Below are 27,116 nucleotides of genomic sequence, written 5' to 3'. Positions count from 1 at the left end.
CTGGGCACCCCAGCAGCCGCCCTGCCGGAGGTTTCTCTCTAAATGCTGAACGTGGCTCTGTTGTCTTTTCAAACGGGAAGGACTTCAGCTTTGGCGTGGAGCTGGCCCCGCTTAGCAACTCCATCCTAGGTGTCTTCTGTGTCTGGCACGCTCTGCTCACCCCACCCCCAGAGTAACCAAGATTTTCCTTCTTCCCCATTCAAGGCTCGCATAGTCAGCGGTGGGTCTTTGGACGCTTCCAAGCTTGCAATCCAAGCCTTTGCTGGGTAAGTATTGGGCGCAGCTGCACCGTGAGCGCGAGTGTCAAGTGTGTTGTGTCCTTTGCATTTGTGTTCCCAAGAAAAACATACACAGCTCTGCATAAGGTAGGAAGAGAAATCAGAAATTCCTTGGGAGGCCATGGCTAAGACTCAGGTGGCTTAGGACAATGCTGGGGCTCCAGAAGTGGTTTGCCTCCAGCTCCCAGCAGCCACAAAATAGCCAGTGGTCAGGGATGGTGATGGGAATTGGAGGCTGCTCAGCCATTGATCCCCCATGATGTGTGTCCCCTGGCAAAGCCTTGATGCTGAAGGCAGCAAAAGCATGTCGTCATGGGTTTGGTTGGTTAGGTTTGCTTCTGTATCCTGCCTGGAAGGGGTATATGTGAGCCCTTGGTTGCCTTTCCTCCAGAGCAGTTGCTTGGAGGGCTCCCCTCTTTGCTGGGCTGACAAGGCTTCCTCCTTGCACCTTTGCTGTGTCCCCTTGGCTCTGCTTTGGATGTCTGGCTCCATCCGGCTGTGAAGGAGCCAGATCCCTTTCAGTGCGAGAGGCACATACAAGTGCATGGCAGCCCCTTGAGAGGACAGTTCTGTTGACGTTTGCTTCATGGCATGCTGCCAGTTAAGAGGAAGGGAGCAGCTCAATGCCCCAAAATGCTCTGTCAACCGGCACTTTCCAAACAAGATCTTGCTGACACACTGGAACTAATGTGGACTCAGAAAGCACCTTGAGCCATGCCTCTTTCCTTCCAGCTGCTCAAATGACAGGTGGTCGTTTTATGACTTCAGAGCATGGCTGAGGTCTAGTAGCTCCCGGTTCACGCACACGTACAATGTGGTCTGCCCAGGATATGTGGAAATATGGCTGTGGCGACGTTTTGCAAGCTGTACTGCTTAGGGGGATGATAGATGTCTTTGAGTTTGCATCAGCTGCTGGGGGGTCACTGGGGGTATTTCTGCGCTGCCTCCTTTTTTGTATGTGATGGAATATTGAATGAGTTTTGTACACTCTTTTGTGTTATAGATCTTGTTTCCTGTGGGTGGGAAAGGGAGATTGGATTGCATTACATTGCTGTCTCCATCTCTCCTTCTCCCGCTCCACCTTCTCAGAAACTTTTAATGTTGCACTCAGATCACTCACCATTCAGATGCTCCGTCCTGCAGGGTTCGAAGTCTGATGCAGCTGATTGGACAGCATGAAAACAGGCGGAGATTCTAAAGCATAGAAATGACTGTTTCTTTCAAGTTGGTTGAAAAGCTGCTTTAAGCTGTGGGCTGATCCACACTTGCTTTTTGCCCCACGCTTTCCAGGCACAGCTCCACATTTTCCCGGTTTGCACCTGAGCACTCCCCCTGCCCGCAAGCTGCTTTTCCCAGGAAAACCTGCTCTTTAACACTGAATCGGAACAAACAGCAATTTGGGTTTTGGTGGCTTGTTGTTTGCCCCATTTCAGTGGGGACCCTTGGGCACAGGGTAGCAGTGCCACCCTTTTCTCCTCAAACTGCACTCCTCCCTCTAGACCCCATCGATTTAAACAAAAGCAAATTTGACCGAGAAAAGCACAGGCCTGACCATTTCACTTGTGGTCTTTTTAGCTTCTCTGTCAACAGTGTCAGTTAAAGGACACACCTAACCGAGAGTAAGGGATGTGGATGGCGCTGTGGTCACAGAGCCACAGAGCCTAGGGCTTGCCGATTGGAAGGTCGGTGGTTCGAATCCCCGCGGCGGGGTGAGCTCCCGTTGTTCGGTCCCAGCGCCTGCCCACCTAGCAGTTCAAAAGTACATCAAGTGCAAGTAGATAAATAGGCAGGAAGGTAAACAATGTTTCGTGCGCTGCTCTGGTTCACCAGAAGCGGCTTAGTCATGCTGGCCACATGACCCGGAAGCTGTCTGCGGACAAACGGCAGCTCCCTCGGCCTATAGAGCGAGATGAGTGCGCAACCCCAGAGTCGTCCATGACTGGACCTAACGGTCAGGGGTAGCTTTACCTTTAACCAAGAATGATTCCCATTAAACTCACCAGGGCTTACTTTTGAGTAGACATATAGATAGGATTGCGCTGTAGAATTAAGAGGCATTGCTTTGTTTGATAGGAATGGCGGGGGGAGTTGCTGTGCCAAGACCCTGGGACTCCAGACCCCCACAGACCCTCACCCGCCTTCTGGCAAGAGATGAAAAAGTTCCTTTTGGGAGACGCCTTTCCCTTTGTAGGCCTGACTTCTATCGCTCTCTGCGGTGGCCAGTGGAGGGGAGGCGGAGGGTATTTAATGCCATGGTATTTTCACACTACTGGCTTTTAAAAATCTGTTTCTCTGCTGATCTGTTTGTTTATCAGTTCTTTCCTTAGCTTCCTTGTGTTTTGCAATGCTTGTTTGTGCGCTCCTATGAACTCTTTGAAGGGATAAATATCGTGAGCAAATGTAAACACAGCTGAAAGAGGGACAGGCTGGATCTTCTGCAGAAATAATTTCTCTACAGCGGTCCATTTGTTTCAAGCTACAGCTCATCCGCGATGCAAGGGAAGGGCAAACGGATTGCTGGGGGGCGGGTGAGGATAAAGGCTTCTTCCTTGCTTCGTTGTACTCTTCTGACCCTCAGGCTCTTTGCAAGTGACCCCACACCCCACAGCAGACTGAGTTTCTACTTCTTTTTTGAACCTTGCACTTTTAAACAAGGTAGCAATTTGGAGCATGTTCACCCTGGACAGTTGGAGTATTTGTGAACATTCTGTGACCCCACACCAGTACAGCGGGGGGAAAGATTCTCAGGCAAGGTAGAAGAGGCACTCCAGCTCTAGGCTTATTTTACATCTTGAAAGGTTGCCATATCCCAATCCTAGACAGTCCCAGCAGTTGTGTTTCTCTACCACCTTGGGAACATCCCACAATGCTTGCTTTCTTGGACTCAAATCAACCAGCACAGGAAGTCAGTCTTTTTCATTGCAAAGTGTTATGCATGGCTCTTTCAGCCTTCCAATTGAAACAGAAATTCTGCTTGACTAAGTGGGAAATCAAGCTAGGTTATGAGCCCATTAATACTCAAAGACACAGAATGGTGTGTCCAAGATATCTGTGATCTCCAAATAAGCCAATACTGTATGCGATTATCCACACTTACCTTTCCTCCATGTCTGAGTGCCCTTTTTGTGCTCCAGAACTTTCTCTGAATTTACATTTGCTCCGATTCAGTTTTAAAGTGTAGGTTTTGGGGGGGAAAGTTCGGGGAGGGGGGAGCTTGAACATGGAGGGTTAAAGTGCAAGCCTCTGCCTGGAAAGAAAGGGGCAAAACGTAAGTATGAATAAGCCCTATGTCTTGCTCTGAGGCCTTCCTTTTTTAAAATAAATATTTTTATTAGATTTTACATAACAAATTTCTATTTAAACATATCCTTCACTTCACATTTAAACGGCAGAATCCCTTGACTTCCTACCACCCTTCCCTGGTTTTCGTTATCAATCCCTTTTTCCTTCATCTTATCCTTTTTTCTCTAATTTGTTAGAAATATCATTAACCATTTTCCCATTGTGTTTTGTGCCTTCCTATGCTGCTGCTGAGAGAGTGGCATACAAGGCCCGAAACAACATACAACCTGGGAATCTTCCTCCACTAGCCTGCCTAGGCTTTTAACTCTACCACGGAGGCTGTCTTTGTTATTCCATCCCCAGGTGAAGTCTGCCCTTTAGCTAGTCAGGAGAGGGGCCTTCTGTGTGGTGGCACCTGAACTTCCCAGACTAGGCCTGTTACAGAAACTATTTCGTTTTAGGTATCAATTTGAAACCCACCTCTTCTTCATCCAGGGTGGCCTCGTGAAGAAGTGAGCTTGTTGACCACGATTATCACGGCAACAGATCGGTTATCATACGCCAAGAATTTTGCATTGAGCTTTGTTATTAAATGGTTGCTATTGTATGTTTTAAGGGACACAGGTGGCGCTGTGGGTTAAACCACAGAGCCTAGGGCTTGCTGATCAGAAGGTTCAAATCCCTGTGACAGGGTGAGCTCCTGTTGCTCGGTCCCTGCTCCTGCCAACCTAGCAGTTCAAAAGCACGTCAAAGTGCAAGTAGATAAATAGGTACCATTCCAGCGGGAAGGTAAACAGCATTTCCATGCGCTGCTCTGGTTCTCCAGAAGCGGCTTAGTCATGCTGGCCACATGACCAGGAAGCTGTACACCGACTCCCTTGGCCAGTAAAGCGAGATGAGCTCCACAACCCTAAAGTCGTCTGCGACTGGACCTAACGGTCAGGGGTCCCTTTACCTTTTTATTGTATGTTTTTGTTTTACTCTAAGACAACTTGGGATTTCTGTGCAACGAAGGGTGGAATGAAATAAATAAACCCATGGATAGTTGCCTACTAGAGTGGGAGAATGACCTAATCTTTAGACATTACCAGGATCTTCCTGCAAGAGCCTCAAGGCTTTGCAACTGTGTGTGCACACAGATGGGGGTCAAATTGGCTGTGACTCTCTGGGGCCGTGGTGGTCAGCTCCGCTTAGTATGTGTGGGTGAGCAAAACAAGCGGACTCTGCACCAAGGGCAGAGTTGGAAGTGACACAGCCCCTCGCACCTCCTTTAGACAAATCTGTGTTGCTGGTATCATGATGGCTAATACATAGCTAAGGTGTGGGCTGCTCTTGTGATCACTTCCAGCCACTCACACCTGGAGAGCTGGAAAGGGGTAAACAAATCGATCAAGGGGCTGGAAGAACTCTTCTAGGAGGAAAGATTACAACATTTGGGCCTTTATAGTGCAGAAAATAGGTGAGGGGGCGGATGGGATAGAGGTGCCTAAAATTATATGTGTTCTGGAGAAAATAGATAGAGGAAGAAGCCAAGGATGAACCTGAGTGATGGGAGATGCAGGAACTCTCTCCACCACAAAGTATGGTGATGGAGAGCACTGGCTTAAAGGTAAAGGGACCCCTGACCATTAGGTCCAGTCGCGGACGACTCTGGGGTTGCGATGCTCATCTCGCTTTATTGGCTGAGGGAGCCGGCATACAGCTTCCGGGTCATGTGGCCAGCATGACTAATCCACTTCTGGCGAACCAGAGCAGTGCACAGAAATGCCGTTTACCTTCCTGCCGGAGCGGTACCTATTTATCTACTTGCACTGGTGTGCTTTCAAACTGCTAGGTTGGCAGGAGCAGGGACCAAGCAACGGGAGTTCACCCTGTCGCAGGGATTTGAACCACCAACCTTCCGATCGGCAAGCCCTAGGCTCTGTGGTTTAGACCACAACACGGCCCCATGAGCATGAGGGAGGAGGAGAAGGCGATCTCTCCACAGCTATGGCTGTGATGGCTGCAAGTTTTCTCTGTGATCAGCAGTACTCTGTGCCCCTGAGTACCAGTTGCTAGGTGCAGAGAACAGTGGAGGAGGCCTTTGTGCTTAGCTTGTGGGCTTGGCTTGGTGAAGGAGCCTGGCAGATCATGGGTGGGAAACAGTGCTGAGCTCAAAGGACCCTTGGTGTGACCCTGCAGGGCCTTTCTTGGGAGGACTGGGCAGATGCCACATCACTCCAACTGCACAGAGGCGAGTGGGATGGCACCCGCCAGCTCATCTGAAGTGCATTTATGGAATGTATTCAAAAGAGGATATTTTCCCAAAAAAATAAGGGGATTGGTAAAAAGGAAATTGGAAGGTCCTCTTGGGGATCAGGAGCTGGTTCAGTAGCAGGAATCAGAAAGTCGGAATAAATGGACAGTTCTCCCAGTAGAGGGATGTAGAAAGCAGAGTGCCGCTGCTGCTTCAACAGCAGCAAGGTGACAGGATCCCAACCCCATGTTGCGATTCACAGGAGCAAAGGGAGTGTAGATTGTTGCCTTGTTGCCTTTCACATTGGTTGGGTAGTTTTAGGCCCATGTATTGCTGAAGTGACGTCGGGTTTGGAATGTGGCTTTCCAGTAATCATTAAGATATAAAATGGCTTTTATTGGAAGTACTGTTTGAACTGAGTTTTACAAAGTGGCCTGGATGAAGGACACTTTGGAAATGGAAGAAATAAATATGCCAAGCTGCATGTAAAACCCTCTTTACCACTTGGCTGTAAATCTGGAGGCCCAAAGGGTCTCCTCAGTCTTGTCTACATGACATGGAGATCAGTTTCCCTGGGCAGGTGTCTGCAGGAGAACCATCTCTTTATAGAACCATAACTGGACACAAGAAGCATGATTTCTTTGAAACCAAAGCTTTATAACTTGGGGAAGGATGGAGCCCGCAGCCCCTTGCCTTGTGTGGCAGAAGAGTGATCCAGGAAAGCTGGGGAGTCCGAGGTGCCTGGGGCCTCTCTTTTTTCACCCCGAGAGACGGCAGTGCAGACAGGTGCAATTAGCCGGCTCACTTTGGTCTTCTGCAAGGCTGCCCAGGGCAAAGGATGGCTGGCCAAGGAGAGTGTCCCGCTGGCCCTTCCCCAGCCCCAGCCTGGATGGTCCCAGAAGGTCCTCTGAGCAGCAGGTGGTTGGCAGCCACTCAGCATCCCATGTGGCAGCATCATAAAGTTACGCAGGATAATCCCAGCATTAGCTGTGCTAATAAAGATGCAAATGGGGAACAGAAGAGATGAGTGGATTTAAGCAAACCCGGTTCCTCTCTCCCCTGCCCCGCATTTTCCTGTGGCATGAGCAGCCCACTGGCTCTGAGCGCCCGCTGGCTTCTCGCTCCTGGACGCATCCGGCCCATCCCCTCACTGGAGCCTGCATGATGGGAGGCGATAATGACTGCTCCGCTGCAGAGGAATTGGACTGATATTTTTGCTTGCTATTAAAGCTTCTTTAATCCCCTTTGGAAAGACAGTTAAGCAGTCTCTGTCATGGCATTTTAATATAGGCTCTTCTGTATAATTCCATCCTGCCGTCTTTTGCAGGGTTTAGTGTTTCTTCCACTTCTGCACTAACATTAAAATTACTCTGCCTGATATAATCTGAATTATGATTTAGGTGGAAATCTTGATGGGTGGCCTTTTGTTTGTTTTGCTTGTTGTTGTTGTTTGCAGGATTGAGCCAAAACTGAGGGGAGGGAGAGGGAGTTTCATGAAAAATTCAGGCCCTGCGTCAAACGGTTTTGGGATGGAGGGGCTGCCAAACAAGGTGGTGATGTTTGCCCTTTTGCACTGAGGAGGCATTTTTCTCTTCAATGTGGCATGCCAGCATCATCCCATAACCAGATCTGATTGGCTACATGGCTTCATGTATTGTCTGGCTGATGTCAGGTCTCATGGAGACCCCAGGAGAGTGCTGGCAGTTTCATGAGACTTCCTGGGAGTAGTGGCACTATAAGAAGTGGTGGCCATTCCAAGATCTGGCCTTCTTCACAGGATCCTCCCTACCCTTTCTCCCTCCCTTGGTGCTAGTTCTCTTATAGGGGATGTCATCAACCATCATTACAGGGTGGTTCAGATATGCCGCATCCTTGTGCCGTGGCAGGGTTAACCCCAATTCTTGAATGGCATCGTCCCTGGCATTTCAGGAGACAAAGCTGAAGTTGTTGTAAGAAGGCTGAGGTTGGCTTTTACAGCCCAACTCCCCATCAAGGGACTCTGGGTCCCTTGAGGTGTGCTGTTGGTCAGAGACTCAATTGGAGGCTACCCAGGAAGCAAGGCAAACTGTTGATCTTCATTGGTCTGTTGCAACCGTCTCCCTGCAAGGAGATGAGGGGCCCAGAACAAAAGCGTGTTCCATTTTTTAAACCCTTGGGATAGACCACCCCAGAAATGTCATAGATACATTACAAAATGAGTTGTACATGTAAATCAGATCATGCTCAAAGTTCATGTCTCTCCAACTTATTTACAAATCTGTCAATTAAGATGCCTGATAATTGCCCTTCCTGGCCCATTAGAGACATCCTTTTGAAATGGTGAATACCTTGGCTCCAGAATCCATTGTCAAGGACCTGTTACATTCACACATAGATATCTGCTCTTTTGACAGATCAGCTTTGCTATTCAACAGATACTTGTCACAGAGGAGCAACCTATCAGGAATTTCCTGCTATGTGACTTGAGGAGATCCCTGAGATTGACTAGAGGCCAAACATGGCTTCTGCATTGCTCTCTGTACTATTTCAGACGTGGTTTATGCACTTACGTGTGTGTGTTTACTTTGTGCCCTTATGAACATGCATTTTATTCATGACACCATAGAATTCTTTTAACAAAGTTTTTTGAAGCAGACTTTGACATGAGGTGTGGCTTGTGTGAGAGAGAGACCCTTGAAGTGTTCTGTTCATGGGCCTAGGGATGGTCTCTCTTGCTTGGCAGCCTCCGAAATCCGGAAGCCAACCCAGACTGAAAGAGCAATGGGAAAGAAGAGACAAATTCCTCCAGGTTCAATAGCTGACCACCTTTGTGGGGCAATGTTTGTCCAGGAGGTCGCCCCTTCTCACTAATGATGTCTGGTCTGGGGACAAACTTATGCTGTTGCTATTATACTTGTGCGAGACCTGTTTAAAAAACAGCTTGCTTACAGCAGTAAGGGAATAATAATACTTTATCACATGTTAGTGGACTTTTAACATAGCTCAGTTTTGGCAAGGCATCAAGGCATCTTTGCGCCATCTTCCCTGCTGACTGTGTCCCTCCCTTGGGAAACTGCAGAATGGACAGCCATTCTCTGGGGAGGGAGCACGGCAGAGTCTCTGATCTTGGTGCTGCAAAAGAGGAGCCCACCAGCTGGTTCTGCTTTGCTGATAAAGTTGCATATTTGTCAGGGAAATGAAGACTGCACAGCCAGTGAGGGAAATAGAGGGCCAGTGGGGGAAAATGATGCCTTTGATTTGACCAGTTGGTGCTCAGAAGACTGCAGCAGCTTTGGAGCTTGCCCTATTGCGGTGGGAGATTTGCACTTCCTTCATGTTCCTGTTTGCATTTCTTTACACTGCTTTCCCTGTTCTTGAGTTGGATAGAAGGTAGCTAGCCCTTGTTTGCTTTTGCAAGGGTAAGTTTGAAATAAGTGAAATTAACGTAGGTGGTTCTGTTGGCAGCAGATTCTCAGCTGAAGCAGAAGAGCCAGGAAGACCTGCTGCTGCTCCCTGGCAAGATTTGGCCAGCCACAGGACAGTTATTGCCACCCCTGCCAGCCAGCCATTGTTTTACTGTTGCGTTCAACACCTAACCAAAGCCTGACCAAAAAATGCACAGATCAAACTGGTGCAGCATCCGAAGAGCCCTGAATCTGGATTAGGCCAGAGGAGACCCATCTAGTATAGCATCCTGTGGCCAAGCAGATGCCCATTATGGGAAGCCCACAAGCAGTTGGTGGCCATCCTGACAACTTGGGGGGGAGCAAGTTTCATAGTTTAACTCTGTGGAGGAATTCTTCTTTTTGTCCTGAATCTTTCAATATGCAGCTTCATTGGAAAACCCAGTTAGGTCTGAGTTATCATGAGAGAGGGAGAACAATGCCTCCCCCATCCCGTTCTCCATCCAGCTCAGTCGGTAGAGCATAAGACTCTTCATCTCAGGATTGTGGTTGGGCAAAAGATTCCTGCATTGCCAGGGGTTGGACTAGATGATCCTTGTGGTCCCTTCCAGCTCCATAATTCTGTGTGGCACCATGCAGAATCTTAGGGCTTATTTGCACTTACCTTTTGCTCCACTTTTTTCCAGGTACAGGTCCGTGCTTTAAAACTCTGTGTCCAAGCTGCCTTCTTTTTGCGCCGGAGTTTCCCCCACCAAAACCCATTCTTGAAAGCTGAAGCACAGCAGCAATTTGGGTTTTCAGCGGGTTGCAGTTTGCTCCAATACAGATTTAAAGAGCAGGTTTTCACAGGGTGCTTGGGCATGGAGCTTTAAAGTGAGGACCGTGCCTGGATAGCACAGCGGGAGGGGAAGTGTGGAGAAGCCCTTACACACCTCTGTCATGAGTTAGTCCAAATAAAGTTGGATGTTTCCTTCCTCCCTTGCCTTTAAAACTGGTTTTAAATGGATTTAGGGCAGTTTACTGAGAAAGACTTTGGCACTCTATATTCTTTTATTTTACATCAAATGTCCCCAGTGCCGTTCCCCCACTGGATGCCAACTGCACATCCATCCTGCCTCCAAGCTCGAATTTGGTGCAGTGAAGTACAAAGTGTCGTATTACGGAAAGTGTGTCACTGACTCAGCAGCAGGACTTCAGAGATGATAGATAGATGATAGATAGATAGATAGATAGATAGAGATAGATATAGATAGATAGATGATAGATAGATAGATAGATGATAGATAGATGATAGATAGATAGATAGATAGATAGATAGATAGATAGATAGATAGATAGATAGATATAGATAGATAGATGATAGATAGATAGATAGATAGATAGATAGATAGATAGATAGATAGATAGAGATAGATAGATGATGATAGATAGATAGATAGATAGATAGATAGATAGATAGATAGATAGATAGATAGATATAGATAGATGATAGATAGATAGATAGATAGATAGATAGATAGATAGATAGATAGATAGATGATAGATAGATAGATAGATGATAGATAGATAGATGATAGATAGATAGATATAGATAGATAGATAGATAGATAGATAGATAGATAGATAGATAGATAGATGATAGATATATAGATAGATGATAGATAGATAGATAGATAGATAGATAGATAGATAGATAGATAGATAGATAGTCAGTCTGGGAATCGCCGCGTGGATCAGCGTGGGGATTCTGATCATTTGGGCTGCGCCATTCCCCCCCCCACACACACACACACCTCCTCCCTGCCACCTCCTGGCTTCTCCCCACCCTGCCTAGAGGAGGAAGGGGGCTGGGCTTTGTTGAGCAGTGGTTGGCTGAGCACCATTTTAAGCAGCCCCTCTCTGGAGCCAGCCCTTTCGCACTGCTCATCGTCCCTCCGCTGCTGCTAGCCCCTGCCGCTCTTAAGGCACCGGTAAGCAGCCACTGGGGCTCATTCGCTGCTGTGGAGAAGGGAGGGGAAAGTTGGGGGGGATTCCCCCCTCAAATATAGTCCAGCCCCCCACAAGGTCTGAGGGACAGTGGATCACCCCCCTGCTGAAAAAGTTTGCTGACCCCTGGATTAGAGCTGTGCAGGAGCTTCCAATGTGATACTGCAGCTCAGAGGCCCAATGTGATCTTTGTTGTCATTCACTTCCCTTTTTCACAAACCTCAGACATTCCAGCGCTGTTTTTAATTGGTCTTATAGACTGTGTGATTCTGTGAAAGAATGTTTCTTGAAAACCGATGAAGAACACTGTTTCTCTCTGTATTAGCCCATATTTTCTCTCTTCTTCAGCCCCAACAGTGCACTGTATGGAATTGACAGCATGCCAGACCTGCGCCGAAAGAAGACGTTCCCCATCGTCAGAGATGTGGTAAGTTCCTGGCGTTGTGCTGAACATGCGCCCCTGCATGCAATGACCGGCACCTGCTTTTCCTGGTCACAATGGCTGTGCTGTTCCCTCCTTCACTTTGGAATTAAGCTGTGAGCCAGCCCCGAAGGAGGGGGCTGACTTCACCCTGGCGTAGGGTCCAGCAAAGCTTAGAACAACATAACCTGTGGAGTCATCATGACCAACAATTGGTGATCTAGTGGGAGTGATCTATGGCAACATGTGAGACCGCAAGAGAGGCACCTTGGTCTCTTTCCCATTCCCAATAAGCGTGCTACATGGATGCAGACTTTTTCACATGGATGTGTGTGTTTTGCACTTCTCTGTATTAGCTGTGGAATCTATATTCAGTTCTGGGAGAAATCTGGAGTCCAGATTTCCAGTGAACGAGGTTACAGAGTAGCTGAGAGTCCTCCAAAGATAGTCCAAATAAAACAATATTATCGTTCCTTTGCAATCAGATGTTTGCTACCACTTGCCACTTTTCCAATACAGTGGTACCTTGGTTCTCAAACTTAATCTGTTCCGGAAGTCCGTTCGACTCCTGAAACCATTCAAAAACCAAGGTGTGGCTTCCAATTGGCTACAGGGGCTTCCTGCACTCAAGCAGAAGCTGCTTCGGACGTTCAGCTTCAGAAAACATTCGCAAACTGGAACACTTCCGGGTTTGCGGCATTTAGAAGCCGATTTGTTTGACAACTAAGCCGTTCGGAACCAAGGTACCACCGTACAGCTTTGCTTTGCACTAACTGAGTTGCAGTTGTGCTCATAAGAGGGAGAAGTGAACCATGGGGCCTCCGTGTTTCTCTCTCTCCCGAGTCTCTTCTTATATGGATTCGTCCAATTGCCTGTATGGATGTTTCTGAAATGGAGAAATAAATGCCAGCAGTTAATGTGGTTTCTCTGCTGCTGAGATACCAATCAGCTTATTAAGTGTTGCTTTGCCCCGTCCCAATAACACCTGACTATTAATGTTTTCTCTAATTTCTTCCTCATCAACGCTGGATTTCCCAGGCCATGGTAAGTGCTTCTCTGTTGATGAATGTTTTGAAATGTCATAATTAATCTTTTGTGTTCCAGGGCAGCTATTTGCTGCGGAAGAGAATTGCCTCATCATAAGCGGCACTTTAGTGCTAAATGGGTTTGCAAAAGAGTTTTGAGACCTATTTCAGAAGGAGATGATGGATGTCGGAGCCCTGAAATGACTTGACTGGGTGGTACGTCCTGGGGCTGGCAGTGCAGTCTGCTGCCATGTCTGTACTGTTCAGAGGTGGGCCTGAGGCTGCAATCCTCTGCCCTCTTACTTGTGAGTAAGCACTGCTGATTTCAGCGGGGCTTCTTAGACATGTTTCTTTAGGTGTTCTGAGCCACAAGGCTGTATCTATGCATGAGTCATAAGAATCGTAGAATTGGAAGCGGGGTCTCTAGACCCAGCAACACACAGGAATCTTTGCCCAACGTGGGGCTCAAATGCTGCTAACCCAGGGCTTATCCACACTTTTCCTCTGTTCTTTCCAGGCGCACATTACACTTTACAGATCCATGCCTGAGCACCCTTGCTTTTGCTCTGGAGCTCCCCCCCCCCACAAAAACCCACTCTTTAAAGCTCAATCAGGGTAAATGGCAATCTGCAGAAAAGTCAAATTGACATTTAGTCCGACTGAGTGCTAAAGAGCAGGTTTTCATAGGGAAAGCTCTGGGGCAACGCCCCTCACCCCTCCCGGGCAATGCTCCGACATGGAGCTTTTAAGCACAGACCTGTGCCTGGATGGAGTGGGACAAAAACTGTGGATAACCCCACAGTAGTACTTCGCCAGGTGCAGAGAAATACCCAACACACACACAAATAAAGGAGCTGCAAGCCATGCAGTCCCTGAGCATTTGGACTCTGCCTCTGCCCTCCTTCCTGCATTTTGGGGGAGAGGCGAGGAGGGGCAATTGGTTCCCAAGGGAGCAGGTGTCCTGGATCTGTGCCCTTCCTGCTGGGTGCCCACCTTGGCACAGAACGCTGCTTCTCATTAAATGGAATTAGGAAAGGCCCCTTTCCATGGCCTGTGTTGTAGAATGGCTGGCATCTGTGAAAGGTCTGGGATCGTCACGGGCTCTTCCTACAGATTCTCTTTCCACCCTTTCTCAGGTTGCTCCCCCAGCCCCACCCAACGCCAGTTGCCCTGATGGCACTGGCCTGAAATGCCCTTGCTGAGATGCCTTCATGCCTCTTTACACATAAGAAAACTCACTCAGGATAAGCTCTGGTGGGGGGGCACGGTGAGCTCCGTTCGCTCTCTCCTCACCCCCAACAAGATTATGATTCTCTCAAGTCTCAATTATTGATAAAGGCGTGCTACCCAATTTCTTCCATATGAGCTTGATGAATATTTTATAAAAACATAATTATGTACATTCCTCCTCCTCCTCGTAAAAGGCAATCTGGAGGAGATTAGCAAGGAGGCTTGAGTGGGGCGAAGGTGCCTTGCTGGGTCCTCCGTCTCAAAATAGATAGGGCTTCACACCCCCTCCTTCTCTTCCTTCCCCAAGAGAACCAGCCTGTTCTCTCTGCTGGTCCCTGAGCAGCTGGGGGAGGGGAGTCCCTGCCGCCTCTCCTGCTCAAGGCCCATAAAGCATTTTTCTGGCTAAGCAGGTTGCAGTGGGGCTCCTGTGTAGACACTCCATGAAGCCATAAGGGGGGAGGCAGACAGCTGAGGGAGGGGAGAGGATCTGCCCTTGTGTGGCAGCAGGGTTGGGGAGCACTTGAGGGCTGGTACCTGAGGAGCCTGGCCTGTGTTGTCGGAGTCGAGTGTGGATTTCATGCTCTTTATTCAGCTCATAGTAGTGAGGAATGGAAGTTCCCCCGAAATGTCTGCTTTATATACATTATTTACACAATGGGCCCCACGTGATTGGCTAATTCTGGGATTCTCCTGTAGGCCAATCAGGTTGCGGATTCACTTCTACCTGGAGTTGGATTGGTGACTTCTGCGGACCAATCAGACTGCTGCATTCTGGATCCTATTGTTCTAGGACCAATCAAACTCCTGCATTCTGAATCCTATTGTTCTAGGACCAATCAGACTGCTGCATTTTGGATCCTATTCAACTCAGTACATAACACGATCTGAGGGCGCGAGACATAGCAACCCTCCAAACCAGCTTCTGTCTCCTGCGGGTTCTAGTGCCCCCCCTTTTTAGAGACCCTTTCTGGCAACATGGAGCCCTCTCCCAGCTCTCTCCCCATCCTCCCACACTGTCCACTTGGTTCAGGTGGAATCCTTTGAGGGGCCTGCCATCTGCGCAGCAAGAGTGTCACGAAAGGCTCCACATCTCTCTGAAGGGAAATGTGCCGCTGTTTCGTGGTTGCTGGTTTTATATAATCGTTAACAGTCCATGCAAGCCCTGGAGGGTGAAAAGATTTCTCTGACTAACCTTTTACCTTTTGAATTTATTGGTGGTTCTGTCGTACTTTCCAAAGCATCAGAGGAGGTGCTGTGAGCCTGGCTAGCATCTAAATCAGCTTCCTTGAGTTGCAGCCTAACCGCAACACCCACAGCACCCCCAAGCAGCACCCCCACTCACAGAGAGAGATGGACATGGTAGGGTTCAATGGGATTTTTGTCGCCGTCCCCCTGAAAAAACCCCTCTTCTTCTGCACCTATGCATTTGTCCCATATGGTCGCTGAGACCATATGACACCAATCCTGAAAGACCTACATTGGTTCCCAGTACGTTTCTGAGCACAATTCAAAGTATTGGTGATGACCTTTAAAGCCCTAAATGGCCTTGGCCCAGTATACCTGAAGGAGCGTCTCCACCCCCATCATCCAGCCTGGACACTGAGGTCCAGCTCCGAGGGCCTTCTAGTAGTTCCCTCACTGTGAAAAGTGAGGTTACAGGGAACCAGGCAGAGGGCTTTCTCAGTAGTGGCACCCGCCCTGTGGAACGCCCTCCCATCAGATGTCAAGGAAATAAACAACTATCTGACTTTTAGAAGGCATCTGAAGGCAACCCTGTATTGGGTTAGGGGTTTTCTAACTCAGCTCGAAATCTAAGCGAAGGAAACACTCTGGGACCTCAGTGAGTCCCCTCAGTTTGAAGGTGAGCATTATGAATCATCAAGATGCATATTTCAAGCCAAGAGATTATGAACTTTGGCAGACCTCTCCCCAACTCCATGCCTCATCACAAACAGCTTTTGCAACTCCCCTCAGCTTCAAAATGGAGTTACCATGTGGTATTGCAGGGGGGGGGGCAACAAACACAAGTCTAAAACTCCCTTGGATTCTCAGACACAGTTCTCTGGGTCCATCCCATCCCCTTCCCCACAGGGTCCCTAGGCGGCATCCATCCTTGTGGCATCTCTCAAAAGTCACACACACCCAGCATTCCGGGAGTGGTGCTTTGAGGGCTGAAATTGGGCAGTTAAGCCTTTGTTTGGGGGCCTGAATCATCACCCGGCCTGCTCACTATCTCTCCCTTTGTTGTGAAAAGCTAATCTGTGTAATTTCTGTACATGAATGTGCTGTGTTGATTGGAATAAAAGAGAGAGATGGAAGCTGACAAGCAAACAGAGTTATTTCATTATTAATGGTTAGCCGAGGAAATTAATTGTGAATTAGCGTCATGATCCCACCAAATTGCTGAGAGTTTGCAAACAGAAACTTGTGAGATTCATTTATTAACCGTCACACACTGATAATGAACCAAACCAAATACGACCGTGCCAAAGGTTCTTTCTTACATCATAATTAGTTTCATGGCGTTAATCATATTATACACCTCTGCAAGTTTAACTATTGTCAAGGGAGACATTGAAAATTGGGCAGACGGAAGAAGAGAGAGACACTGAGAGGCTTTATTAAAATATAGTCAATTTAAATGGCGAGCAATATTAAAGCAAGGCCATTAGTTCACCGTCATCCGAACTCTCGGCCTCCAGTGCAGGGGCTTCTGCTGTCCACGACTCACTTAAGCCAGAGCCAAGCTGTTGGCGTCCAAGTCCCCCGATGGTCCTGCTTATGGGGAGAGCAACTCTGAGCAGGATGATACCGCTCTCAATGCAGCATTAATAATACAGGATTGGAGTAAACAATCACGTGAATCTGGGGCTAATAGCAGCTTTCTGCCTTGGACCATTTTTATCTTTAGTGCACATGAAAATGCTTCATGCTGTGAAACGGCCCTTTTCAATTGTGATTTGTGATTATGAAGAACATTCACAACCCTCTGAAATACGGCCGTTGAATTTGGTTGACTTGTTTCCCATCGTTCTTGCAGTAGGTCAGCCCAGGTTCTCCGTCTCTTCTGCGTTGCCAGGTGTGAAGAGGGTGGGTTTCCAAGAGCCAAACATGGTTGAGGACATGTAGCACAGCTCTGTGAATTGTCCCCACAAAGAAAAGATTGTGAGGAGTTTCTCGTGTTAAGGTAGCCTTGAGTCAGCTCACAACCAGATCTGTAAATCCCACAATGCTGTTGAGCTGAACTTGGAGCAGGACTTCCCAGGACTGAGAGGGGCTATGCAACTGGATCTGTCTGCCTCTTGTTCACCTTGGGATCAAGGCGGCAGGGCAGACTAGCAAGAGCAGGGTATGTTTTGGGGTTGTTGTTTTTTTAATATCCTTCAAGGCACTCCAGTGGCTCTGTTGGAGACCCTTCCTCTGGCCCAAATCCACTCCTTTTTGTAAGACAGTTTCTGCAAGGGAAATGGCAGACAGATTGCGTCTCTCCCAGGACAACCTGTAGACCCTGTGGGTGGTGGGATTAATCCGCCTAACTCTGTGCTTGGCAGGGTAAAGTTTCTTCTTGATGGACCTTTCATTTGAATCCTGCTGTTTTCAACACTCACAATTGCTCCTGGATTTAGATGTTTTAATGGAGCCAGAAGCAAGTTGTATATTATTTAAATTCAGCAAGTTGGCACCATCGCAGTTTTGCCTTGAAATTCAACTGACAAGGCTTAATACTTCAGTAAAGGGTTTTGGTTTTTTTCATCTTGGTCCTAGAGATTATACAGTGTTGGAGGAGATATTGTTGGGCAGGAGAAGTGCAAGGCAGAGGGGGTGAGCTGAAATATTCTCTGAGCAGTTAAAATGGGCGCAGGTCTGTTACCTCAGGCTTACCCTGCTCCCCACCCCCCTGAATAAGACTCCCCAAATACACACCTTCCTGCTTCATCCAGCCCTTCATCAGCCATGGTTGCCCATGTCAGTAACTCAGTGTGTGTGTGTGTGTAATTTATGATTTTCAGTTTTATACATTTCAATAATTTTATAATCATTTTAACATTTCAAAACTCGACTTGCTTCCCCTTCTTTCTGCGGTTCCTTAAAATTATTTTTAATATTTTCTGCATATCCAAATTAACTTAATTTGCTCATTTATTCATCTACCTTAAATATTTACTCTTATAAAACTGCAGGTTATTACAATAATCCTGCCAATGTTCTTATCTGTTTACAGTTTGTTCATAAATATTCCATAAATCATTTCCATTCCTTTATAAAAAGTTTGTTACCTTGATTTCTTATTTTTCCAGTAAGTTTTGCCATTTCTGCATATTCCGCAAGTTTTTGTCTCCATTCTTCTTTTGCTGGGACTTCTTCATCTTCCCACTTTTGCTGCTGTAGTCACATACATGAATAAATTTCTATACTGTTTGGGTAGTTCTGTCCCTATAATTCCCAAAGAAAAGCTTCTGTTTTACAAACGTTATTTTAAACATCTTTTTCAATACACTGTATATCACTTCCCAGTAAGCCTTATCCTTACTACAAGACCACCACATATGAATAAAAAGAACCTTCTTTACATTTCCAACACTTACCTGATTTAGCTTTATACATTTTTGCCAATTTACTTAGTAATACAGTAGATACCATCGATATATCATTTTTATATCATTTTCTGTATATTTTATATCTTCTGTGTACTTCTGCCTTCCACAGACCCTTGCAAGCCGGAAGTCTGGGATCTCGCTAGCCATGGTCATCCGGACGTCAATCGACAATGAGGAGATGGTAGGAGAGGGGGCTGCTTAGCATGTTTCTTCAAGGGGCAGGTTGGCTTCCTTTAAATGGGGGGGGGGGGGAGAGAGAGTATTCACCAAAGTATTTAACGCCTTCTTTTGGGTGCTGTGCTGTTTCTCCTGGCTACCTGTTATGAAAGTCCTGAAGTTGTCTCCTGTGTGGTCATCTTGATTAATCGAGTTTTGCCAAGAGAACAAAGTGTGCTCCTTCTCTTCTCTCAATTGTCTCCATGTCTGTTCTGAGAGGAAAGTCAAACAAGAGATTGCAGGTGGCCAGCAGCTGAAGAACCTCCCCTGGGTGCATGTGAGGTCCACCCAGCTCTAAGAGGTCCATTCAGCATCTTCTCTCTTTGCCCCCAGTGCCAGTGGTCTAGGGCTGACCACATTTGTATAGCAAGCACTCAGTCAGATAGAGGTGGCTACTCCTAGCACATCCATCGACACACACACACACACACACACACACACACACACACACAACAATGCTTCCCCTAAGAACAGAGCTTTCCAAGCTTTCCATGTCGGTGACACACTTTTTAGACATTTTGCAATACAGTAATTCAGTTTTTCTAGCAAACCGGAGGTTAAGCTAACCCCTTTCCAACCCCGCGAGGAGTGCAGGTAGCGTTTGCACAACTCACCTGCCCACTGCAGCTGACACACTAACGCAACACACCGTTTGGAAAGCTCTGCCTTAGAAGTTGGGCCGTGGCAGACTGAAAATGAAAGCAGCATTTGGCTCTGGGAAATCATGGATTCCATAGCAGATTCCTTGCAACCAATGGCACATGTGGCTCACGCACATGGCTGGCTTCTAAATTAACTGCTCAGGAGAGGCACCTGAGGGCAGGGGCTGTGCAAGCAGCTGAAGGGAAGCATCTGCTGGCCGTGTGCTGGAAGCCACACAGTGGCTCCGCGAGGAAGGCGAAGCACAACGTGAAACGAGGCCCTTCTGAGGTCTGGAGCTGCCTGTCTCTTGACAGTGTGTGTAAGGAAATCCAGAAGCAGGTAGTTGGGGAAAATAATGCCCGCAAAGTGAAATTGCCCAAGAAATTCTGGTGCAAAGGGACAGGAGAGCCTGCCCCAACTTGCAGTTTGATTGCTTTCTATCTTTTTGGATAGCTTTTTGCTATGTTCTAAATATTTGTTGGTTTGCCCCACAAGAAGGTTGAACTATGGCTGCCTTTGGAGACGGTTCAAGACTGGATTAAGATGGGGGGGCTAGTGCCGTTCCCAAAATAAGACCCCCCCCTTCCAAAAGGAATGCATTTATCTGAAAAACTTAACAAATGTATTATTAAATAAGTTTTATGGACTACAAAAAATATTCTCTGAGCATATGCAGTTTCAAAACACAAACTAACAACATTTTAGTAACTTTAATAACCAGAAAATGCTCTGAGCACGTGCAATTTCTTATTTTAAACCCTTTTTTTCTCACACATCTTAACTTGGGTCAGTTGTCAACACTCAGCCTAACGTACCTCACATGGCTGTTGTGAAGATATAGAAGAAGGCATAAAATAGCTCCAAAAAGAGACTTCTATCATAGAATAGACATCAAATTCTGCTTCCTTTAACCAGAGTAATTTATCTTTGTCCGATAAAGCCACGTGTTTTTCTGGATACGATACACCACCCTGCGAATTAGTGTAGCACCAAGGCTTCAACCACCCTTACCTGAGCCTGTTTTACATATGCACATTTATTTAATTGAGTTATTTAATTTACATCTCACCCTTCCTTCCCGAAGGAGCCCAGAGCAGCAAATGCAATTAAAATTTATAAAAACAGTTTAAAGTCTTCTAAAAAGCTGGTTAAAAACTACTAAAAAACATAGTCCCCTGCTTGGACAGCTAATAATTTCAGGGTTGCCAGGAACAGATCAGACAGCCAGAAGAGTTCATGTTTTTAGAGTTTCCCTTCAAGTTACTAATGAGGGCAAAAGATTCACTTCAGTAGGGAAGGTATTCCACTTACAATATCATATAGCCGGTTACATATGTATATGCAGCCCCTAGAGAAATTAAAAAAAAAAATAATGATTGTGCTTGCAATGATTTGGGCCACGTCAAACTTCGCTTCTAACTTCCCTGCTCAATATTTGTGCAAGGGAAACTGAAATCCCCCAATTCATCCGGTGTAATTTTCCAGCTGTACGATTTCAACAGCTGAGAGTTTCTGAGACCAGAAAGAAAAAGTAGAAGACATACCCACCCAAGATCTACCCCTCCCCAGCCACCTGTAGAATGGAATCATAGAACTGTAGATTGGAGGGGTCTTCCAGTCCACACCGTGCAATGCAGAGCATCATTCCTAGCAGATGATACCCAGCTCTACCTCTCTTTTAAATCAGAACCAGTGAAGGCGGTGAAGGTCCTGTGTGAGTGTCTGGAAGCGGTTGGAGGATGGTTGGCAGCTAACAGATTGAGGTTGAATCCTGACAAGACAGAAGTACTGTTTTTGGGGGACAGGAGGCGGGCAGGTGCGGAGGATTCCCTGGTCCTGAATGGGGTAACTGTGCCCCTGAAGGACCAGGTGCGTAGCCTGGGAGTCATTTTGGACTCACAGCTGTCCATGGAGGCACAGGTCAAATCTGTATCCAGGGCAGCTGTGTACCAGCTCCATCTGGTACGTAGGCTGAGACCCTATCTGCCTGCAGACTGTCTCGCCAGAGTGGTACATGCTCTGGTTATCTCCCGCTTGGACTACTGCAATGCGCTCTACTTGGGGCTACCTTTGAAGGTGACCCGGAAACTACAACTAATCCAGAATGCGGCAGCTAGACTGGTGACTGGGAGCGGCCGCCGAGACCATATAACACCGGTCTTGAAAGACCTACATTGGCTCCCAGTACGTTTCCGAGCACAATTCAAAGTGTTGGTGCTGACCTTTAAAGCCCTAAACGGCCTCGGTCCAGTATATCTGAAGGAGCGTCTCCTCCCCCATCGTTCTGCCCGGACACTGAGGTCCAGCTCCGAGGGCCTTCTGGCGGTTCCCTCACTGCGAGAGGCCAACCAGGCAGAGGGCCTTCTCGGTAGTGGCGCCCACCCTGTGGAATGCCCTCCCATCAGATGTCAAAGCGATAAACATCTACCTGACATTCAGAAGACATCTGAAGGCAGCCCTGTTCAGGGAAGTTTTTAATATGTGACATTTCAGTGTATCTTTTATCTTTGTTGGAAGCCGCCCAGAGTGGCTGGGGAAACCCAACCAGATGGGCGGGGTACAAATAATAAATTATTATTATTATTATTATTATTATTATTATTATTATTATTATCATCATCATCATTCTGATCCATGTTTGCTGGTGGTTTCTCCACCCTCGCCCATTTATTTGCTGCCTCCCCCATTCAAGCTGACTTGCTAAAGTGTGATCAGGAGCAAACCCCTCCCGACTGCTTGGGCGTCTGGCTTATTGATTGCAGCCAGGCCTGAAATTCCTTGGCAATAACTTCTATTGATTGTCCCTCTCTATTTAATTTTATTTGCTCTATACTTTCGTAAATAGAATATTCATTTCTTTTTTTAACTCAAGAAGACTTGACTGCTTTCTCCCTCTTGGTTTTACCTTGGAGGCTGAGCCCCTAGAACAGGGGGTCAGCAAACTTTTTCAGTAGGGGGCCGGTCCACTGTCCCTCAGACCCTGTGGGGGGCCGGACTATATTTTGAAGGGGGAAAAGAGAACGAATTCCTATGCCCCACAAACAACCCAGAGAAGCATTTTAAATAAAAGGGCACATTCTACTCATGTAAAAGCATGCTGATTCCCGGACCATCAGCAGGCTGGATTTAGAAGGCGACTGGGCCAGATCCGGCCCCTGCGCCTTAGTTTGCCTACCCATGCCCTAGAAGACTACATTAGGTTGAAGGTGCCTTTCACAACAACCCCCCAGGAGAGCTTCCACACACCCCTTTGCCATGCCCTCCAAAAACCTCTCAGGGTCTCCTCTGCCTTCAGAGAGAAATAAATTGATTTATTCACATGTGTTTCCTAACAGAAAAGGGAAAGAAATTACAATATAAGAACAGTAAAACAATACAGCAGAGAACAAAATGTTTCGTTAAGGAAGAACTTCATACATATGAGAATGAAGAATAAAGTGGGACATGACCTTGAATTCTTGGGTTCCAGTGATTGAAAATAAAGCCCAGTGTTGGCTAAACTTATTTGGATCCTTATTTTTTTTGGTATAATATTCATGTTCACTAAGAAATGCTCCATCCCAAGCTCTGTTAAATCATTGTATGAGATCAATGCACTTTGGAGGTCTTTAGTCCTGTTTAGACAAACCTACCCAGATACTTAGAAAGTTGAGGTAATTTTCGTCTGCTTTCATATTTTAACTTTTGCACATTTTGAAGCAGAATTGTGATTTTTTTTCCCTCAATCGTATTTTTAAAAATCTTTTTGCAAACTGCTTTGAGGTGTGCTTATTTTCTTTTTCTTTTTGCAATTGAGCCTCCTATAATAGCTGCTGTCCATGGTTGGGAGTGTGACATTACGGGGCAGCCATAGCCCTTGGATTATATAGTTAACCAGAAATTTCTTCAGCAAATCCCCATAAAGACTTGTAGCCTGGTCTGGATAGTCAGTAAAACAACCGAGAACCCCCTCTGTCAGTCGCACTAATCAGGTGCCAAGGTTTTCTTCACACATCACATATTATCCTGTTCCTGAATCTAAAGGCACAGAAACTCTTTGGGGACAATAGCTGTGTCTGGAACACGGTTCACTCTGAGTGTTTTCTCTGCCCTTGGAAATCCATCTCCGAGGCAAATGTCATTTCTTTCTGATTTCTTTCCGCAGGGCCTGTAAGACAGAGTTGTTCCCCCTGGCCTTTGGCTTGGAGTCAATTTGATTCCCTCCCCCTCTTTCCTTTTTCCTTTCTCCTTCTGTGTTGGAACTCCTATTTGGGGACTTCCCAGGCTTTTTTCTGGCCCACATAGGATCGGTCTGGATAGCTGGCCTTGGTGAAGACTTGACGTTTCCATCCCCCAAAAGGTTTTTATTTGAGTTCCTACTGAAATGAGGGTGCATTTTAATGTTGTATTTTAATCTTGTTTTTAAGTTGTATTTCAATCAATTGTTTTTATACTCATGTTAGCCGCCCTGAACCTGGTCTTGGCTGGGGAGGGCAGGGTATAAATAAAAGTGAATAATAATAATAATAATAATAATAATAATAATAATACTCAGAGGACCTTTCACTCCCTCCCTCCCCACTGAAGTCAGGAAGGGGGCAGGCAGAAGCCCCCTCCCACCCCCAGCAGCAGCAGCATATCAAACAGCTTCCTCTCCACCCCCAAAAGAAAATATTACAGGAATCCCGCAACTGGGAATGGAGGAGATAAATGGTGGAGGTGTTAATGCTTTGTTTTTTTAGTTTAATTATTTATCTTGTCTTTTGTACTGTGAACTGCGACCCCAGGATCTCTTGATGAAGGGCGGTATATAATAATAATAATAATAATAATAATAATAATAATAATAATAATAATGAAGTAGGGAGATGCATAAGTGGCAGCTGCCTGCTTGCTTGATCCTAGGAAGACGAGTGCAGTCGGCAGCCATTGATTCCAGGTTGCTGGAGTTTCCCCCAGAGCGTTTACTTTCTCATTTCCCCAGCGTTCTCCCCTTTGTCATCTGCCAGTGTGCCTTCACATTTTAGGCTATCAACATATTTAGTTATTCCCTTCCCAAACCTCCTGGAATGCAAAATTAAGCATTAGCTTGGAAACAATTTATGAGGGCCATTTACGCGATAGCTTTGCAATGCGTTAAGCACATTTCACCCTTTCTCTTTTGCAGAAGCCCAGGTGTTGCCTAGCCCGTTCTCGGTGTGCTGTGTGTGATAAAAAGCAATTGCTGCTCTCTTGCAATGCTCCCAGCTGATGCTTTTGTTTTCTCTACCAATCTCTTTGCCCCAGTTTGCATTTGGCAGCAATGGCTCTCTGGAGTGCTTTCCCCATATATATATTTCTATGGAGGTGTTTTCCTGTGATGCTCCCAAACACCATCAGAGGTGGGCCGGATCAGCCCCCAAACTGCTCAAGTGCTGAGCATCCCTATAGTAGTGCCTTCTCTAGCTGACGTCAATGGGAAGCCAGTGCTGACTCAAACCTCCTTCTCAGGAAACCATCCTAAGCAGACCAAAGGGTGCCATTAGAAGGCAAGGCAGATGATCTGCTGCTCTGCAGGGGCCTTGTTTGTTAGCACTGGACTCGCTTTCAATGCTAATGAGACCATCTCTGGTGCTAATTAGTGGATTGTGTGAATCAGCACCCTGGAGATAGATGGGCAGGAGCATCACATCTGAACCCCTTCACATCTGAAGCGGGAGATTTTGCCTGTGACTTAACATGTAGCCACTCAAGGCTACACTCACATCAGCAGAGAACACTTTCCTTGGCCAGCAAGTTGCCACAGTCCTTGAGACATGGTGGAGTCACTGGGTCCTTTCCCAGGCGCTGGGTTTCACTGGGAGTGAAGCTCGCAAGAAAGGACCTCTGGTATCCTGCCAGCAGCTGGCTTTGCTCCCCTGCTCTCATGGCAAAGAGCCACGGCGTGGGCTGAGCAAGTGTCACCATGTGCCGCCCCAGAGGCAAGAGCCTGTGTGTGGCAAATGAGTCAGGGGGCTGTGGGAGAAGGAACAGGAGGGGACGTCCACCAGGCCCCTGCCTTTGTCCAGCTAAGGAAGCCGTTCTGGGGAGCTGATTCCCTGCCCCCAGGAGCCCACACAGGTGTCTCTTGAGCACCAGAAATGCCAGCGTGGGATAAGTGATGTGAGGCTGCAGTCTTTGTAACGGCTGCCTGATCACCATTCCTTTCTCCTTCCAACCACCATATGTTTCGCTCTATAAGATGCACCAGACCATAAGACGCACCTAGATTTTGGAGGAGGAAAACAAGAAAAAAAATATTCTGAATCTCAGAAGCCAGAACAGCAAGAGGGATCGCTGCGCAGTGAAAGCAGCAATCCCTCTTGCTGTTCTGGCTTCTGGGGTAGCTGCGCAGCCTGCATTCACTCCATAAGATGCACACACATTTCCCCTTACTTTTTAGGCGGGGAAAAGTGAGTCTTATAGAGCAAAAAATACGGTATATGTTTTTCTGCAACTGTCTCAGAGATTGCAAGGAGCCAGGGGCTGACTTCTAGGCTCAGGGGAAAAGAGTCTCCTGTGCTGTGAGAGAACAGCTTCCTGGTACTATTGTCTTTTTATAGATCTTCTCAGAAGGTACCTGTATAGCTATAGGTATTATTATTATTATTATTATTATTATTATTATTATTATTATTATTATTATTATTTTGTGCTCTCTTGGCACAGTGTCCTGTGTGGGGAAAACCCCTGCGCTGCCCTAAATCCGGTGTGGACACTGGGCAGCCCTCAGCTCTCTGCAAAGACACACCGATGCCTGACCAGCCCTTGTGGTGCTTTTGAGCGCCTTCCTCTTCCAAGGGCCTCAGAGCACGTCAGCAAGAGCTCGGCTGACAAGAGCCTCTCGCACTGAGGCACGTGCTCTGCAACGCTTCAGCAAAAGCTTTGTAACAGGAGCTTGAACATGCATGAAAGAATGATTAGACCAGTGGTTCTCAGTTGGTGGTCTGCAGACCCCACCCAGGAGGTCCGTGGCACCATTCACATAACCAAAGCTACCCCAGGGATCGAAATTTTCAAAAGTAGGGAGTCCATGACTTGGCTTTTGTAAAACAGGAGGTCTGCAATACTTAGCCAATTGGGAACTGTGAGCCGCTTTGTTGATGTGTCTGAATGTGTTTTGTGTCCCCTCAGAAAATGCACGTCTTCAAAAAAACCCTTCAGGCCCTCATCTACCCCATGTCCTCCACCACCCCACACTACTTTGAAGTGTGGACGGCCACCGCCCCCACCTACTGCTACGAGTGCGAGGGTCTCCTCTGGGGCATCGCCAGGCAGGGAATGAGGTGCACAGAGTGTGGGGTCAAGTGCCATGAGAAGTGCCAGGATCTCCTCAATGCGGACTGTTTGCAGAGTGAGTACTCGGAGGGGCACCTGGTGTGGGCACAGCTCCTGCCCTTCTTAGTGCTGCTTGCCCCTCCCCCTTTGTGAGGGGGGCAGGGTCACCTGAGGCAAACGGCAAAATGGTGCCCTCCCCCACCTGGTAGGAAGGGCAAATTACGATCTACACCAGGCATAGGCAAACTCGGCCCTCCAGATGTTTTGGGACTACAACTCCCATCATCATTAGCTAACAGGACCAGTGGTAAAGGATGATGGGAACTGTAGTTCCAAAACATCTGGAGGGCCGAGTTTGCCTGTGCCTGATCTACACCAAAAACAAGGGAGGAAGAGAGATTTACATCGGGATCTGCTGTCCCTGTGGATCCTGCCACCTGCAGCGTTTGCCTCACCCTGCCTCATGGGTGTCCCATCTCTGGGGCATGGGCTCCTCCCGTGGGGCTGTTTGGGGTGGCAACAGAAGCCTGTTGGAGCAGCCATG

The 27,116-nt window shown here is 47.2% G+C and overlaps 1 protein-coding gene across 2 annotated transcripts in view; it reads left to right on the top strand.

The window, feature by feature from the left end:
• Window positions 1-27,116, top strand: part of UNC13C (unc-13 homolog C) — a 134,998-nt gene that overhangs the window by 29,934 nt on the left and 77,948 nt on the right. For both annotated transcript variants that reach the window (XM_083712377.1, XM_083712376.1), the window contains exons 4-7: window positions 205-266; window positions 11,514-11,592; window positions 18,549-18,620; window positions 26,429-26,648. In XM_083712377.1, the coding sequence (XP_083568503.1) occupies window positions 205-266; window positions 11,514-11,592; window positions 18,549-18,620; window positions 26,429-26,648 (433 nt within the window). The remainder of the gene's footprint in view (window positions 1-204; window positions 267-11,513; window positions 11,593-18,548; window positions 18,621-26,428; window positions 26,649-27,116) is intronic.

This window comes from Podarcis gaigeae (assembly GCF_964106915.1).
Source record: "Podarcis gaigeae genome assembly, chromosome: 14".
NCBI classification, from domain to species: domain Eukaryota; kingdom Metazoa; phylum Chordata; class Lepidosauria; order Squamata; family Lacertidae; genus Podarcis; species Podarcis gaigeae.
This window is presented reverse-complemented; position numbering and strand designations above follow the sequence as displayed.